Genomic DNA, 19,308 nt, shown 5'->3' with positions numbered 1-19,308 from the left:
TAAATAATGACCTGTAAACAGGAAAAACATATGCCATCCAAACCAAAAATCATATGCTAACCAAACCAGGGTATGCTAGACCATGTGGTGCTGCCTAACAAGGTTTCTATACCCAGTACATAAATGGGTAACTCAAAAATTATTATTCTTTTTTCACCCTTTCCTCTCAATGCCCTTGGGCCCCACACTGGCCACCAATTAATGTCCTGGTTTAAAAGACACGTGTCTGCCAAGGAAGGTGGGAACCCTCCTGGAAAGGAAAGGTGGCCCCCTCCCTCCAAATTATTATAACTTCAAAAATACAGGGCTTCCAGGAAAAAATATGGGAAAAGGAGTAACGGTTCTTTACTAGAAAAAATATATATGAAACTGAACAAACAAAACCAACAAAAAAAACAACCCAATGACCAATTTCCCCTTTGGTCTAGTTATGGCGGGTGCAGGGAATGTGCTATTTCTGAACAGTGCTCTGTATTCTGTAATCTGAAAAGGCTTGAATGGGAAAGCTGACACAATCACATTAGCAAACAAATGAGATACTTATGGCACACCTTATTTCCTATATCCTGGACCTTTTGTTACTGAAGCTTGTTAATAGAGCACTTGGCTTCTCTATTTTCACAGCACTTCTGTTTTAACTTTGTAAGTAAGATGGTGATACAGACCCTTACTCTATACCAACACAGAGCAAGCAAATGCCACTGTTTTTTTAAATACAGTAATTTCACGACTATAAGGCGCACCGGATTATAAGGTACACTTCTGGGTTGTCGGCAATTTCCCGAACTTTGTCATTATATAAGGCGCACAGGACTATAAGGCGCACCTTTTTTTTGCAGCAAGGATCCACGCGCAACAAAGTAACGAATTAGTGACAGAATCGCGCCATCACGTGGTTTACTGGCAGGTGCTCAATTTGCAAACATTTTTCACGGATCCGTGTAGCCTTTAAACACAGCCCCAGGCGCTCTCCCCGTGCCACGGGCCCCAGCACTCCCGCCCGCCCCTGGTGCAGCTGGCGCGGCTCGAGTAGCTCTCATGGCTGGCACAGGTCTCGTGGCTCTTGCGGTTGGCACGGCTTGGATTTCCGGGTTGGCAAATTTCCGAACTTTGTCCATATATAAGGCACACCAGATTATAAAGTGCACTTCTGGGTTTTGATCAAAATTTTAGGCTTTAAGGTGCACCTTATAGCCGTGAAATTACTGTACTTTCCACTCTTACGAGAAAACAGAATAATAGCAAATATAAAATTAGTTCCTCTTGAAAGTCGCCAGACATATTTGATTTTCTTTCCTTATAAAGAATAATGGGGATTGTTCTCACATAAGAAGCATAGCAACAAAATTATGCCAAGTATAATAGAAACACTCAAAAATTGAAAAAAGTTAGTAATATGGTATAAAACCCAACAACCAAAGATGTTGGAGAACCTAAAGCACAAGCTTTCCCTTTTAGCAGAATGCTGGTGGCAAAAAAAAGCTGTTCATTAATATAAAACTTAAAATCTAAATTTATGATTGTTACACTCTGCATTTCTCTTCTGTGTATATCAAAATTATATTAGGCATAGAATGACAGTGTTTAACCTCATTGTGATAAATTAAAATATTCCAAATAGATAAAAATGCTGCACCCTGACACTTAACAGACAATATGTTAAAATATGTAGTATTCCTTTCTAGATGGCATATCTTCCCAAAGAATATTTGGTTGTATATATAACTTTTTATTTTTACAACTACCAGTGAGATGAAACTTTACATTGAGAAAGTGACAAATAGAAAAAAAAAAGCTTAATAAAATCATGCATTTAGTCATATTTTCTTGCTTTTTAAATAAATTCATGTAAAATTGACATTCCTGATAATCTTTTTTTCCAGAAAATAATTTCAGGGAGATGAATCCAAAGGTTTTGCCAGTGAGCCATATGATGGAGAGACTAGCTACAAACATGGAGTATTTCTGCCCATTTCAATTTTTAAAGTTACTTGATTCTCATCCTACGTCTGAAGGACGACCAGCCTCTGCTGGAACACATATCCATATGATAGAGATCATGGTCATCTTCTTTCACTAAGATGGTCTATTCATCTAAGGTTTGTGAAGTCCCACTAAACATTCAAGGAGGTTCTTTCCTTTCTTACCTTTATCTGAGTGATATTTCCTTCAAGTTCTGTAGATGCCTGGAACTTCCACTTCTCCTTGCCCTCTAAAGCCCATGTGCTATGATCAGATCCAGTTGTTTTCTTCCACATTGCTACTCTCCCCTTGCTAGTTCCAGCTGCCAAGATACCTGCCATTCACAAACATTTCAGGCACTTCATCTTGGACTTCAGGAAAACAAATCTACATCATACAATATAACAGGTAGCAAACTCTGGTTCTTGGGTACTAAGAAGCCACTTTCTGGCAGCAGCATTTCTCACCTCACTACAAACATCCTAGTCCTATACGGGACAACTTTTCTGGAAAAACAATGGGAGAAGTTCCACATAGCAAGGTGCATCTTATTAGCTAGCATTTTAAAAATGCATCAGACAATTACTTCATTTTAATCTTTTCTTAGAATATAGGACTATTGAATATCCTGAGCTGGAAGAGACCCCAAGGGTCATCCAGTCCAGCTCCTGGCCCTGCACAGGATAGTCCCAGGAATCCCAACATGTGTCTGAGAGTGTTGTTCAAACACTCCTTTACGTCTGGCAGCCTTGGGGTGATCTCCACTTCCCTGGGGAGCCTGTTCAGTACCCAACCACCCTCTGAAAGGGAGAAACTTTTCCTGATACCTAATCTAACCCTCCCCTGGCTGGACACAGTTGTGGCTGCTCCCTTGGGTCCTGTCACGGGTCACAAAAACCCCTCATAAGGAAGTTGCCTTGTGGATGCTTCCCTCAGTCTCCTCTTCTCCAGGATGAACAAACCAAGTGACGTCAGCCATTCCTCCTATGACTTGTGTTTATTTCTAAACAGCTAGTTTTGTAGTCACTTTGGAAAATCAACCACTGAAAACCATTGCAGCAGGCATCAGTTGTGCCTACGCTAGCAATCAAGGTGGTGATGAGGAGCAGCTCTGTAGAAAGCATCTGTTGTAAGGACCTGGAATACACATGATACATGCCACTAAGCTCTATTTTGCATTAGCTGTAGTGCAGGCTTGTAGACTGAATACCCAAAACATGTTGGAGTGCATTAGGTGTACTCCAGGGGTATTTGTGTCAAAGGGAATCCAGCTCCTGTACCATGAGACGACTCCAGTGAGTCCATGTGTAGCTGAGTATCGAATTATTTCCCTGCACCTTTCAAGGCATGTTTCCTAACCAAACTAAAATCTTCAACATCACATACTATCTCAGTCACAAGACAAACATATTGAAATTATTACACGGCATGGAAGGGTGAGGTTTGACAAGGATAAGGACCAGAGATCACAGCTGCCATGTTATTTCTCACCTTTAGCACTGCAGTAAGACACACAGTTAATACATTCTTCCCGCTCAAAGCCAAATTGCACATCTAGGGAGAGCACATAGTTCTCATCTCGATCGAAATCCCAGAACCTAAGACACACAAAACAAGAGTGTTATCAATACTTTTCTTTCCAGGTGTCTTGCTAAACATAGTCAATCGGATGCTGTACTTGGCATTAGTTTACTATTTCCCCAATACCTAAATAATTTAATTTTTAAAATTAAATTGCCAGCAGCTGCGTCTGAAGTGTGAATTTCTTAACTACCTCCTTCCTTTTACTTTGACTTTTTAATCTGCAGTATGTTTAGGGATATTCTCCTATGAAGAAAGAAGTCATAAGCAAGCATAGCTTAAAAAAAAGAAAAAAAGTGAGGGCTCATTGCAATTTTCTTCCTCTCTAATTATGCTTTTTCCTCTATATTCCTTAATATAGTCCTTTGGATTCCAGATTTATTTTCTAGAACTAAATATTGCCATGAAATTATTCCTTCTTGATACTTGGTCTTTATTGCATTCTCACAAAATTAATAAAAGATCCTGTCTGATAGCAGCAGAGGCTCAGTAAAGGGAAATACGGATATTAATGTAACACTTCCACTTTCCCAAAAGGTTAGAGGAACAGGCAGAGCAGGTCATAGGAAAGACAAGGAAGAAAAGATGGTAAAAAAGGTAAAATTACAGTATGCGGAAACATAACAGCATGGCAAAGCAACATACTTTAAATTAATAGGTACAGAAGTAATTTAATATTTGTCTAATATTACAGTAAAAGAAATGTCCTGAAAAGTAAGCACTTTTTCTGGTTGCTGATGCTATGAGTATCCTAAGGATCAGACAGTAACATTGGCAAGAACAGCAAAGGGACTGTATTTTCATGCAAAACCCCCAACTGGATTTATTTTCAGAAGAAATCAGTAACAGTACTCAAGGAAGGAACAGAGTAGGCAGTACTGCCTGACAAAATAAAATACCTAGAGAGAAAGCAAGCCATACCAAACTACAGTAATTTCACGACTATAAAGCGCACCGGATTATAAGGCACACTTCCGGGTGTCGGCAAATTTCTGAATTTTGGCCATATATAAGGCGCACCAGACTATAAGGCACACTTTTGTTTTTGCAGCGAGGATCCACACGCAACAAAATAATGAATTAGTAACGGAATCACGCGATTGCAGGGCTTACTGGCAGGTGCTCAATTTGCAAACATTTTTCACAGATTGGTGTAGCCTTTAAACGCAGCCCCAGGTGCCCGCCCCATGTGCGGGCCCCAGAACTCCCACCATCCCCCGTCGCCAGCTGGCGCAGTTGGCAAGGTGCGGCTTGTGCTGCGGCTCAGGGTTGCCGTGGCACAGCTGTGGCCCGCGGTTCGCACTTCCAAGTTGGCTTGGGGTGGCTGCAGCACAGCCACAGCTCGTGTCTCGCACTTCTGGGTTGGTGCGGGGCTCCCGCAGGGCTGCTGTGGCATGGGGTTGCTGCGGTGCGGTTGCAGCTCATGGTTCACACTTCCAGGTTGGCTTGAGGTAGTCGTGGCTCGGGGCCCCCACAGCGCAGTCGTGGTTTACGGCTCGCACTTCCGGGTTGGCAAATTTCCCAGCTTTGTCTATATATAAGGCATACCGGATTATAAGGCACACTTCTGGGTTTCCATCAAAATTTTAGTCAAAAGGGTGCACCTTATAGTCGTGAAATTACTGTAGCTTTTGTCCTTGAGTTAAAAAAATTTCATTTAATTTCTCTACTTATTTTGACAAACAAGATCAGGAAATGTTGGGAGTTTGTCATTATTGGTAAAAAACCCCAACCAACATTTCAGCAAAATATTCAGTTCATTGCAGACTGTAACTTTTAGCTGGTCTTTCTCAGGGGCAGCCAGAACAACTTTAATTCTTACCTGATGACTGTCTCACCTAGTGCTGTAATAACCAGGCTACGATCTATTAAAATAATGTCTGCAGAATGACCAGTCTTTCCACTCAATTTCACCTGTTAACCATAAGCAAATAAATACATTTAGAGAAGGTGGGAGGAGCGCTCTGAAGGACACTAAACATCTGAACTGCACAGTTAGGTCTAGTTATTTTAATATTTTTACTTTTTAGCCAATCTGTCAATTCAGACAAACATATTCAGACAGTGAATTCAGATGATTCAGACAATGATCACCATAAAATGCATCAAGACTTTAATGTATAAATTTAATAAAAGAAACCTTGTAGTGGGTTAATTAAGTAGAAAAAGGAGCAGTATTTTATTCTTGTACTAGAACTTCTAGAATTTAATAAAGATTCCTTTCAAATGTGAAATGCCAGATCTTACTTCTAGTCAAACGTAAGTAATGATCAATGAGAAGTGGATACTCCTGTAATACACAAGTATCCAGCCTTTTTCTGTCTTGGTAAAAAAGAAAAAAAACCATCTTAGCAAAGTGAGGGTTTGGGGTCTACCCACAAGCAGCATTTTGTAATAGCATAAGGCAGGTTGTGATACATTTCCTCTTTTAATTTCTGGACATCTTCAGTCAGTCTTTCCACTGAAGAGACACAGGTCCATAAGAGGGCGGAGATAGTTTCTTCATACATCCGGGGTTTGGTAACCAAATACTCCACGTTTTGTTCTCCTTCCTTCCAAGACATCACTCCCAATGAGCTGGCACATGACACCGGCACACTCTGTAGGAATTTCCGCTATGTTTTGCGTACACTGGATGTTGTCTGGATTAGTAGAGAATTGCTCATTATTTGAAACTATTACCTCCAGCACAGCTAATTCTCTCAGGTATGAGATACCTTGCTCCACAGTGTTCCATTTGTCTCAGTGCACTAAAAGGCCATCTTTCCAAAGAAACCTTTCCCCTCACATTTGACAGGAGCTGCGTCCAGTTCTGGTCTTTTCCCAATGCCCTGGTCAATACTTGCATCCCAGGACATGAATCCCGTTGCCAAGTGTCACCACCATCTAATTTCATACCATGGGCCACAATAGCCCAGCATCAGAGCACCCACATCATTAGGGGCTCACCTGACTGAAGGCTGAAATCTTTTCGCATGTCTCGCAGCTCACACAGGGATAAGGTTCAGGTGATTATCTCTGGCCCTGCCTTTTCCTCCTGTGAGGGCCCTGCTTCCTCTTCATCACTCACTACATGAACGGATTTGCTCTTGGATTTCTTCTTCTGAATACAGGCAACTGCTCTTAGCACAGGTTGTTCTTGTGGGTAAGCTGTAGTTTGAATGGTCATGGTGCCTGTTGCTCTGCTTTCCTCCTCTTCCCTAGGAGGATGCTGTATAGAAACAAGCAGTGTCCAGTAAATTGTAGCCAGGGTCCAGCACGTTCCATAATTTTGCACTTCTCTGGAACTGCCACAGCAATTTTCTTTCAAATACTTTATCAGAGCCCTGTAGTTGTTCAGGGGTGAACTTCTGAACCAGGAGTAGAGTACTCTTTCAAAAGTTGGCCCATTTTCTCCCACATGCCACACCACTAATGACTCTCCATCCCAGGACATGTCTCTGGACAACTTCCCTAGAAATCCCTGTCTCAAATCTAAAAATGGTGCACATAGGAGACAGAGCAGACATATCAATGAGGGCATGCTTCACTCAACCCCCAAAGAGAATTCAAAATTCTCAAAAGCTCTTGTAGCAGACCTGAAGGAGGAGAAGAGGATAAAAGGCTCAGAAAAATCATCCTTTCCTCTTCCCCCCACAGGCTGTGCATGATTATTAAAGAATCCTCAGAGGTAGGAGTCAAGACCAGGACAGAAGAACAACACTGAATACATATCAGAAACTACCCCCATTGCCTTTGATGTTATCATGACATAAACTGGTATCACTGAGCACAGCAATCTTGATCCTTCTCCCTGCTTTGAAACAGATCACTGTGGCGGATACACAGTGCATATACGGGTTTAGGTATCACACCCATATGAACAGACCAAGCAACACTGGAACCAGGGAGCTCTCTACCTAAAACACAAATGCTTAGATCAAAGCTCTCAATCCTCTTGAGTCTTACCTTGGGCACCAATTAAATGTGGTGGTTTAACACTAGCAAAAAATTAAACACCAAATAAGCCATGGCCCTTCTCGTGCCCCTTCCAGTAAGGGAGGGACACATGCAGAGACTACGGACTGAGATAATTTACTGAAAGCAAAAAGCAATGGAAAAAGAAGCGCGAAGTAACAACAGCAATATGAAGGAAAAAGAAAATCCAAAACCAGAAGGTGTTTTTAGCCACAAAAATTAGTTTTATGTGGTTGCTAAGACCAAAACCAAAATGGTAGATGCTCTCCATAGGTTGTGTCCACAGGCTCCTGCATGCCTTCACAAAGCCAGTATGGCAAGAGGTTTCCTGCCCACCCCTCCCCGCCTCTTCCCCCACCCCAGGCCAAGACCATGAAAAACAAAAGCAAACAGACCCCCCCGCAAAAGCTGGGTCATCCAAGACGGGTCGCACTGCAGCCCCACTGGGGATGCACCATTGCTTCTACCACTCCACCACACTGGGGGTTGATCCTACAGGTTGTTGCCACTCCCCTGCAATTCTGCTGCATTCCTTTTGGCTTAGCTTAGTTAGAATGGGCTTGGTTGGACTGGGCTCAGCTGGACTCCCTTTGGATGGACTGGGGGCCTCCCCTGTTTCCCTGCCTGCAGCCTCCCTACTGGTGCTGCCATTTAGCACACATCAGTTCTGTGCTCTACCACTTTCCTTTCAGCACCATGTCCCATACCTGAGTCTCAGAGAAAATGGGAGAGGGTGGATGGCAGGGGCAGAAGACACAGGTTGCAGTGCTGATGCTGACAACCTTCCCATGGGAAAGAGCAAGGCTTCAAGAAACTTCTGGGGGTTTCTCCCCAAAACCAGTGATGATATAGGTGGTATAGAATAACTTAGCTACATCTACATGGCGCCAAGCGCTGCCCATCTCTGCAATCAGGACAACTGTAACTTCTAATTTTTCTCTAATTCACTAAGAAAATGAAAGTAAATGTAAAAGAATTAAGATAGGATCAAAATGAAAAAAACTACAAATAAAACAGGAAGACAAGACGAAAAACATCTTTCAAAGTTTAATAACACATCACTCTATTCCACTTTTAGATGAGCTATTTTTGCTTCTTCATCACCATATTATCTGAGAAACAAATATGAGAGTTGATTCATTTGAAAGTAAAATAGTGATAATCAAAAAACAAAACAAAAACAAACTAACAAACAAAAAAACACAAACAAAAACAAAAAACCCCAAATCTTACAAAGAATAAATATTGCAACTTTACCCTGTAGTATGACTCTTACCTTCATGAGCTCTTCTGCCTCTCCCTCAGGAGAAACTGCATGTAAGGACAATTGCAGGTTCTCTGTTATTACAAGTAAAATATCTCTTTCCTCTAGCAACAGGAGTTTTCGGACCAGACTGTCTGTGGACAATACCTGCCTTGTCTTCCCTTTCTCATTTACATAGTGCACAGAACCTGTAGCACAAATAAACAAAGTACAGATTTTAGTCAACAGCTTTTAGTTACAAAAGCTAAGTTGATGCTTTCTACCTTAATAAAACATTCTCAAGTGCGGAAAAGGTAAAAATAACAACAGCAAAAAATTCTTTAATTTTATGGTTTGTCTCAGGACAGAGACTGCAATAGTTGACCAGAGCAATAGAACCAAAGCATATTTTTCTCCATTTAGAAAAATCCAAAGGGGAATACTTCAAATAATTTTAAACTGCAAGTAAACTTTCTGTATGAATGATAGCTTCCGAAATCTTCAGTCTTACAAAAAAATCTGTTAAAGAAGAATAGTAGCTAAGAATTGGTTCAATTTAGAGCAGAGCTTAGATGACAGAAAACTACAGACCTGAAGTTCTTCATTGTTTAGGAAATAGTGCACCACACACCAAATTCAGCTTTAATCCATAATTTGACTGGCAAATGGGACAGTGCTTTTCTAAAAATACTGACAAGAGCAACTAATGCACCTATCAACATTTTAAAAGCCATTAAAATGCCATTAAGTTGTACTACTCTATAAACCATAGAATCACAGGATCATTAAGGTTGGAAAAGACCTCCAAAATCAAGTGCAACCTTACATCAAGTACCACCATACCCACTAAAACATAACATGAAGTGCCACATCTAGTAATTTTTGAACACCTCCTGGGATGATGACTCCACCACTGCCCTGGGCAGCCCATTCCAGTGTTTAACAACCCTTCCCACGAAGAAATTCTTCCTGATGTCCAGTGTGCCCTCCCCTGGAACAACTTGAGGCTGTTTCCCCTTGTTCTGTTCCTTGCTTCCTGGGAGAAGAACCCAAAGTCCCCCTGTCAGGGAGTTATGCACAGCCAGAAGGTCCTCTCTGAGCCTCCTTTTCTCCAAGCTGAGCCTCCCCAGCTCCCTCAGCTGCTCCCCAGCTCTCTTCCCTTCTCTGGACACACTCCAGTCCCTTAAGGTCTTTCTTGTCATGAGGGGCCAGAATCAAGATGCCTCAGCAGCATCCAGCACAGGGGATGATCTCTGTGCTGGGCCTGTGGCCACTCTATGGCTGATCCAGGCCAGACGCCATTGGTCTTCTTGCCCACCTGGGCACACCTGGGCTCTAATTCAGCTGCTGTCACCAGCACCCCATGGCCTTTCCTGCTGAGCACTTTCTAGCCACTCTCCCCCAAACCTGGAGCACTCCGTGGGGCTGTTGTCACACAAGTGCAGCAGCATTTTGCCCTTATTGAATCTTATACAATTGGCCTCGATCCGTTGTACACACGTGTTTAGGTAGTGAAACCCCCTACAAGTAGTACAGTTCTTTGCAGGTGGTACTACAAAAATCACCCAAACCAATGTCATCAAAATCTGACAGATCTCAAGCCAAATCCACACAGTTTCTTAACAAATCAGTACTATATAAGGGTGACAATTTACATCATGGCAAATTAAAAAAACCTTTTAAATTAAATAACATCTTCCCCCAAATGCTTAGGCAGAAAAAATAAGTGTATAAGAATGAACATTAAGGATCTTCACTTCTTGTGCCCAAGAAATATGATTTGATTAAAAATAATATTTAAATTCTCAAAACTCTTGCAAATATATTACCATCCCCTACATTCCAGCTACACAAAAAAAAAATCGAAGTCCTGTCCCACTGCTTTATTTTATCCCTGAAATAAAACCCTGCACAGATCTCTTAATCTTGTTAAATCACAGGACAGTTTGTGTTTGAGGGACTTTTAAAACTAATCTCTTTCTAACCCTCTTGCCATGGGCAGGGACACCTTCCACTAGACCGGGTTGCTCCAAGCCCCATCCAACCTAGCCTTGAACACTTCCAGGGATCCAGGGCCAACCAGAGCTTCTCTGGGCAACATGTGCCAGGGCCTCTCCACTTTGTCCGGGAAAAATTCCTTCCCAATATCCCATCTAACTTTGCCCTCTGACAGTGAGAGCCCATTCCCCCTTGTCCTGTCTCTCCAGGCCCTCCAAAGCCTCTCTCCAGCTCTCCTGGAGCCCCTTTAGGCCCTGGAAGGGACTCTAAGGTCTCCATGGAGTCTTTTCTTCTTCAGGTGAACACCCCCAGCTCTCCCAGCCTGGCTCCAGAGCAGAGGAGCTCCAGTCCATGAAGCATCTCCATGGCCTCCTCTGGACTCATTCTAACAGCTCCATGTCACCCCTGTGTTGAGAACCCAAGCAATGGAGGGAGCTCTGCACATGGGGTCTCATCTGAGTGGGGCAGAGGCACAAAATCACCCCCTCCCCTGCTGCCCTTACTATGGGATCAGCCCAGCATGCAGGGAATTTCTTGGTGCAAGCACATACAGGTGGGGCATATCCAGCTCTCACCAGACCATCACTGGGAGCCCCATGCCACAGCCCAGCAGGGACACCACATCCAAGCTCCAGACTTTGTCAGAAGCCGAGCAGGACTCTAAAGTCCACCAGGCTTCTCCACACCAAGAAGGTTTTAGCAACTAAAATTATTCATTCTTGCTCCCATGCCTGCATGCAGTCTGTGTGTTAAATAGTTTTTTTCACTTTCCTCCAAGAAATTTGTTTCATTTGATCAGGGGAGGGCATGCCGCACACCTGTCTTTTTGTCAGAGGAGACATCCCTTTCAGGACGTTCCTTCCTAACATGTCTCAAACCAAGCCAAGGACAGCACACGCAGGACACAGAGCCTGTTCCTAGATGGGGACCACCACCACAACGGCAGACTTGAAGGTAAGGATGGAACAGGCACAGTTTCTTAAAGCTTCTCTCCTTGTATCCTTATGAAGCATCCCGTGTCCATTTTCCATTTAAATGGTACCTTTCTAGTAAAGAGGTTTGTATTCACACATTAAAAGAAGGTACAATCTACTGCTCTGCAAACCAACTATGCAGCTGGCCCATGCCACTCCTGCAAGCTGTACTGGTGCTCAAGTAGTGTAAACAAGGGGCGTCAGTTTTGGTAAAACACTGAACCAAATTGTAAGGGAACTGCAGAACCAGCATAACTGAAATGTTTTCAGAGCAGTTCACACTTGAATCAAGAAGATTACTCAAATCACCTACCAGAAATACCCATTAAGCAACTTCTCACACATATTCTGGCTCCAGTTCAGAGAGAGCAAGTTACAGAGAGATGGTATCACAAGGAGAATTGGGGTAGGAAGAAAATCAGCTTAGAGCAAACTAGTACCCAGAAGACCAAAAGGGATAGGAAAAGGTAGGGAAGAGTAAAAGGTAAGGAAGAGGAAAATGCAGAGAAGAAACAATCTTAGGGAGAAAACTGACAAAACAGATTCTCAGACTTTTTGTTCTGTAAGACTGAAGCACCATTTCAAAGCATGAGAAAAAAGTTGAAAGAAAATTCAGAATTTAACAGTTATGTTTAGCAGAATTTGGCTATAGAAAAAAGAACCCACAACATATGCATTATTTTGAAGCTTTGCACAAAAGCTAATTTTACCAACACTTGCTCGTTACAGATTGTTTTCCTCATAGTCACTTCTTCAGGAACCTGACTAACCCAGTCCCTCTGGTGTTCTTATGAACAAGACCACCCCGAAGATTACAAGATTTTAGTAATTTTATTTGTTTTTTTACCAAACATTCTACAACTCCTATGAATACTCTATCCTATCGAATATATGAATATACCTCAGGTTTCAGATATATGAAAACAAAACTATCATGCACTGAGCTATTTTGAAGCTCTAAGAAACAACTTTCCCAGCCAAATGGAAAAGTGGTTTTGCTCTTACCATCACTCAGAGTGACAAAGAAGGAGAGTCCTTCCTGGACTGCCATTTTCAGAGGTGGTCCTGTTCCAGCTTTCTTCCAGTTAAGCGTATCCAAGGCATTCTCATAACTACTCACAGCCGCTTTTGCCAGCTGTACAAAGTCCCTACAAAGAGAGATACTTCATTCCCAATTCTTTTCATAACAGAGTAGTTTCATTCTCAAAGAAAGGATAACTAGTTAATAAAGCGTACTTTATAAAGAGAATAAAGATGTTTCGTACACTGATTGAAAAAAGGGTAAACTCAAAAAGACAGAAAACAAAAATTCAATATTAGTTTTCATTTCCATTGTTTCACCTATTTTTTTTTCCAAAATGCATCACTAATATAAAAATACAGAGACGTGAAACAGAAAAGCCCAGATAAGGAAAATTCTTCTTTTTTACTACAGCTGCTTCCTATTTTCTTGCTTGGAAATGAAAGAAATAATAATGTTTAAAAACTGACTTTTAATTTAATGATTTCTGACAATAATATAATGATAATTGTGTTTCCAGTGTGTTTATGGCTTTCCACAATCAGCAATATTGCTAATTAGAAGAACTAAGACAGACAACAGCAACGGACAGGAGATGTGGAAAAGAGAAAGATGATCAGTTGCTGCATACAGGACACAGAGCCAGCCACCAGAGTGAGAGAAGAGCTTGGAAACACAGAGCAGTTAGGCAAAGAAAGTTTTTTCATATATTTAAAAATGGTTCATTTGTGAGTTGGACTTTTTTTTCTGGGGAACCAGACAAAGACCTGGTCCGGCAGAGCTCTGATGGGGCTAATACTCACTCGCCAGGAGGGGGTGGTCGAAAGACACAGTGACACAAGCATTTCCCATACTCCTGCTTAACCAGGGCAGGACTCTGGACTCTGCCCCGATGGTCCATTTTCCACAGAAACAAGACACCGTGCTAGAAAAAGACAAGTCAATTCATTTCCTTTTGCACACAGATGAGAATCCAGACTCCAGCTACTCACTGCACATAAAAATAAATGTTTTATTGACAGAGCAATACCCTTCCTTTTGTTTAGTTAACACATACAATTATTCCCACTTAAAAGTAAGCCAGAGAGAATCAGTTATCTTCAACATTATATTATTTGCTTACTTAAAATCAAATGATCTAAAAAAGCTTGTTAGTTCTATTCATTTTTACTTAAATCACAGTTAAATTGCCAGAGCAATCGAATGGAACAGTCTTGGTTTTCTTCTGCAAGTAGCAGATATAAATATTTATCTCGATAACGTTCTTTTACACTTTTTTGCAAGTAGTCTGATAGCTTATCTTTTAGCAATTGAAATAAAAGGCAGTAGAGCATATGCATCCATCAGTAAATGCATATAAAACTGATGTAGATGAGCATATGATTAAACATGTGAAGTCACAGGATGCAGAAAGACTAAGGGCTGAATTTCTGAAGCTTTCCTCCTCTTTCAGAGCAGACATTCAAGAACTCACTTTTAGAAAAATAATCTAGTAACTAGAATAATCATAGATGCTAAAGAAAGGAAGTCTGGTTAGCTAATTAACTCAACAGTGGTCAACACAGGCCAGCCCTCGAGCCTGGCACCCGTGCTGACATAACTCACACCCTGCAGTGCCAGCTGAGGAGCAACAAACTCCTGCTGACTGGAAAGAATGGAGACAAATTACAACAAACTGACTTACACTACATCCTCACAGTTGCAATGCCAAGATGATTATTTATTGCTGTTGTTATGCTAGTGCTTATGAAACCAAATTGCATTTGCGAACCTTCCATGTAAGCACTACATGAAAAGACCCAGCAATGATTTTCAATATCAAGTTCAATCACATTTTATTTCATTAAGATAGACAACAACAAAGTAGTATTAGAATTTGTTCTATTTTTATTTATTGTTTTCAATGAAATATCATCCTTCTCCTAGAAGTCAAAGACTGGCAACATTGGTCACTTATTCTTCACAATTCTAACTAGAAGCCACACAAGATGTAGCCAAGGTCTTCCAAAGTAACATTTCCCTTTGTTTCCCCTAAGATTCAAAGTTCTAACTTCTTTTTAACAGTAAGATAGTAAGATGGCAATAGTTATATCACCCAAAACTGTTTTAAAGTGCAATGTGTCTTGCAGCTTAAAGAATGTCCCTCAGCTGTGCAACTGCGACACTGCTTTACTCTTGTCCCAAGAGAACACTTGGAGTTCATAAAATGCATAAAATGTTTGCTAGTTACCTATGAAAATTACAGGATCCTATTAACTTGCTCATTCCACCTCTCACTCTTTTATCAGTTTTATACATCACCAATTTCCAAGGACCCCAGCTAAAACCACCTGCACCGTTCATAAGCTGGAGGAAAAGCCTGTAGCTTTCTAAAGCTGCTGACCTTCCTTCCGTCTCGTTCTAGATATTCCAGCCTGTATTCAGATAACCTACTTGCAATCTTAAGTCCTGGTTTGGAACACATGAGATTGGAAACAAAAAAGGCTCACTACCTCTACTAAGTGTCACTGGAAAGATGCAGAACTCATCTGTTTTCAAATTATATTTTTAAAGGACACAGGACATTGATCTTATCATCTCTCTAAATAACCTTTCCAAATGGCAATATTCTCTGATTCTATTCTGTAACTTCTCAATAATTTTTAAAAACCCAAAGTTTTAGTTCCTTGGTACAAAAGCTATTTGCCTTAGAAATAGGCTTTCATTATAGAAAGCACCTAGATCGTCTATGTGATCAAAACATGGAAGTCATCCATGTTATTTTTACCTAAAACAAATTAAAAGCTTCTGATATTCACAGCAAGAAGTTATTTTCAAGTACAGTACATTCAGGAATACAAGTCGCACTGAGTATAAGCCGCATCTCTGGGTGTTGGCAAATATTTCGTTCTTTGTCCATAAATAAGCCGCACCTGAATATAAGTCGCTCTGTCATTCACAGCGAGGACCCGCGTGCAACAAAGTTGACAAATACTAACCGAACCGAGGCATGGCAGGGTTTACTGGCTCAACTAAGGCTGTGCAGGCTCGGCCCGCTAGGGGCTGCTGATGGGGCCAGGTGGCCCAGCTCGGTGGTGCCGCTCGGGGCTGGCCGCTGCCTCTGGGTTCGCTCGCCCCGGCCCCTCTCCCGCCGCGGCGCTGGCCGGACACAGAGAGCGCGCCCCGCTCACACCGCGGCGCCGGCCGGGTATGGAGCACGCCCTACTCCCGCCACGGCAGAGGAGGGCGGGGGCAAAGCCCCCCATCCCCCTCCCTGAGCCGCGGCAATGGCGTCGCGAGCTCCCCTCCTCCTCCCCGAGCCACGGCAATGGTGGTGCGGGGCCCCCGTCGGCTCCCTAAGCCGTGGCAATGGCGGTGCGGGCTCCCCCGCTCCTCCCTGAGCCACAGCAATGGCGGCGCAGGCTCACCCCCTCCTCCCCGGGCCACGGCAATGGTGGTGCAGGCTCCCCTCCCTCCTCCCCGAGCTGCGGCAATGGCGGAGTGGGCCCCCCCACCTCCTCCCCGAGCCGCAGCAATGGCAGTGCGGGCTCCCCTGCTCCTCCCTGAGCCGCGGCAATGGCGGCGCGGGGGCCCCCGTCGGCTCCCCAAGCCGTGGCAATGGCGGCGCGGGCTCCCCTCCTCCTCCCCGGGCCGCCGCAATGGCGGCGCGGGGCCCCCCGTCACTCCCCCGGGCTGCGGCAGAGGAGGGAAGAAGAGAGCCCTCCTGCCTCTCTCCCCGCCCCCCGCCCCGTACTGCCTGCAGGGAGCCAGGGCAACAGAGTAAAACTTCGTAACAATCGCAAAACGCCGGCTTTTAGCAGGTGCTTGGCTCGGCGCCCTGATTGGCATGTCTGGGGTTGTAAATGTCAGAAAATTATTCCCATATTAGCCGCCCCTGAGTATTAGCCGCACTTCCGGGTTTCCACCAAAATTTTTGTCAAATTGCTGTGGCTTGTATTCATGAAATTACTGTAATTTTCTTGCATTTCAGGATGTATGATGACAGAAATTCTAGTGAAGATAGAATATGCTCAGTTGGAAGTGAATCATACTTCCAACACCATTTCCATCATCAAGTCCAACTCCTGGCCCTGCACAGACACCTCAACATTCCCACCCTGTGCTTGAAAGTGTTGTCCAAAGACTCCTGCAGTTCCAGCAGCCATGCAGCTCTAACCATTCCCTTGGGAACCTTTCCAGTGTCCAACCACCCGCTGGGTGAAACAGAAATAAAATCAGAGTCCAAATATTTGTCTTCTTTCTAAAGGTTTTCCTCTAATATGAGCAGAGCATGATCCTGGCAGCACCCACCTAATGGAAGTTACTTAAATATAAATCCTCATGGGAAAAAGTTTAAAAATAAACTTATAAACTACTGGAAAATATGTAGGATTTAAAGCATATCTGTGCTGCAACTCAGACCATGATCTGAAATAAATTTGAAAGGATTTTGTTCATAAATGTAAGCTCTGTCTACAACAATGTATTGTCTCATTATGATTAAGGTCTCAGCTACACTGAGATGTATCCATCTTTTGCCTGGGCAGAACTTCCTCTTGTCTAATAAAGAAGATGATAAATTCTCTTTTTACTCAATTTTGAATTTCTGCATTTCTGTCACATGCAGCAACAGAACTTTACAAACAATGAATTAAAATAAGTTTTTCCTCAGAATAAAAATTCTGACATATAGGTAAGAGCAGAACTGAAATTCTTGGGCAAGCTCAAGTTTGTATCAGGGAAAATACAGGAAAAAAAACATTTTTTCCTTCATTGGCTGACTTGGGAACTGGCAAAATCAGAATCTTCTTCGAATACTTAATCGTGAATATTCAACAGCTACTTTCTCACTTCACTATATAAAAGGGAAACCAGCTTGTAAGAAATAGCGCCACATTTCCCAACACAATCAATTTTAAACAATTTTAAGGTATTAATAAAGCCAGAAAAAGAGAGATAAACATGAGATTCCTGTGAGCACTGCTCTGCACTCGCTATGGATGAATATGTCATAGTTGGAATTTGTTTCTCAACATCTAGGTTTTATTCCTGAGTCTGCCATAAAATTTGCACATGGACAGGAGTAAAAGAATTCAAATTGTCTATACCTCAATTACAGTAATTTCATGACTATAAGGCGCACCCTTTTGATTAAATTTTTCCCCCGAACCTGGAAGTGCGCCTCATAGACCGGTGCGCCTTATATAATGGACGAAGTTTCGAAATTTGCCGAACTGGAACTGTGAGCCGCAATGGGGGGGCGGTGCCGTGGGAGCACTGAGTCGCGAGTGGGGAGCGGGAGGCCACGGCCAGCAGGAGCTGCGAGGGGAGGGAGGGAGTTGCTGCCGGCCCCGGCCCGGGCGGAACAAGAAGCCGGGCGGCGCCACCCCGGGCACGGGGGCGGGGGAAGCAAGAAGCCAGGCAGTGCCAGCCCCGGCCAGGGGGAAATGAGAACCCGGGCGGCCCTGGTCTGGGGGGAAAGAGAAGTGCGAGCCCGCAACAGCCCCAAGCAGAGCCCGCCTGGTGGCAGCATCAGAGCAGTGGTGGCGTGGCTCGGGCAGCTGCAGGAAAGTGGCAGTGGTGGCGGCAAAGCCCCTGCAGCCACGGCAAAGCAGGGGCAGCAACCCCCTGTGGCCGACGAAAAGCGGCGTCGGCCAAGCCCCTGAGGCCACGGCAAAGCTGTGACAAGTGGTGCAGCCATGGGGAAGCGGCAACAAGCACCGCTGCTGCCAGTCGAGGGGAAGCCGGGACACAGCACGGCCGCGCGGTGAGAGCCGGGAGCCGTGAGCTGCGCCAGCAGGCACCGGGGGCGGGTAGGAGTGCCAGGGCCCGCTGCACGAGGAGGGCGCCTGGGGTTGCTACACCAATCTTCGAAAGATGTTTGCAAATTGAGCACCTGCCAGTAATTCGTTACTTTGTTGCACGTCGTGCGGCTCCTCGCTGCAAAAAAAAAGTGCATCTTATAGTCCGGTGCACCTTATATGATCTACAAAGTTGCGAAATTTGCCAACTCTCGGGGGGGTGCGCCTTATAGTCCGGTGTGCCTTATGGTCATGGAATTACTGTACTCCACCCATTAAATAGCTTTAAACCTCCATCAACGCTCAGCACTCACTGAGATCCAATACACTTTTATTTTAAAAAAAATTATAGAACAGCAATTCTTTAACTGTAGAATAATATTGTAGAAAAAGTTAAAACACTAAGATTTGATTTTATTCCCTAACAGTTTTAATCTGTACCTAAGGAAAGAAAATTTCTCTCCCACACAACTCACCCTTCCCCATGGATATCCACTCCATGATCTTTTCCCATTACAGAGCTTCCAAGACTGTTTCACATCAAACCCACGTGGCATTTCAGCTACTCACCCCATCCCCAGACACAAGGCAGGTACCACTTGTATTCCAGTTCAGGACTGTGATTTTGGTGCTGTGATCTGGGGGTACAGTGTGCTGCTCCTTATCTTGTTTGTTCAGTATCAGAACTTCTCCTGTCTCCCATCCTGTTGCCAGAATGGGTCTGGAAGGGTGCCAGGTAAGTAATGTCACCTGAAAGCTTCTCTCAACATGGCAATCAGGCACATGTTCTCC

The 19,308-nt window shown here is 43.5% G+C and overlaps 1 protein-coding gene across 4 annotated transcripts in view; it reads right to left on the bottom strand.

The window, feature by feature from the left end:
- Positions 1 to 19,308, bottom strand: part of IFT140 (intraflagellar transport 140) — a 97,397-nt gene that overhangs the window by 70,321 nt on the left and 7,768 nt on the right. For all 4 annotated transcript variants that reach the window (XM_033074074.2, XM_033074075.2, XM_033074073.2 and 1 more), the window contains 7 exons: positions 19,087 to 19,308; positions 13,540 to 13,661; positions 12,721 to 12,863; positions 8,777 to 8,952; positions 5,366 to 5,457; positions 3,454 to 3,560; positions 2,148 to 2,296 (listed from right to left, as the gene is read on the bottom strand). In XM_033074074.2, the coding sequence (XP_032929965.1) occupies positions 2,148 to 2,296; positions 3,454 to 3,560; positions 5,366 to 5,457; positions 8,777 to 8,952; positions 12,721 to 12,863; positions 13,540 to 13,661; positions 19,087 to 19,308 (1,011 nt within the window). The remainder of the gene's footprint in view (positions 1 to 2,147; positions 2,297 to 3,453; positions 3,561 to 5,365; positions 5,458 to 8,776; positions 8,953 to 12,720; positions 12,864 to 13,539; positions 13,662 to 19,086) is intronic.

Source organism: Catharus ustulatus, chromosome 16 (genome assembly GCF_009819885.2).
Source record: "Catharus ustulatus isolate bCatUst1 chromosome 16, bCatUst1.pri.v2, whole genome shotgun sequence".
NCBI lineage: Eukaryota > Metazoa > Chordata > Aves > Passeriformes > Turdidae > Catharus > Catharus ustulatus.
This window is presented reverse-complemented; position numbering and strand designations above follow the sequence as displayed.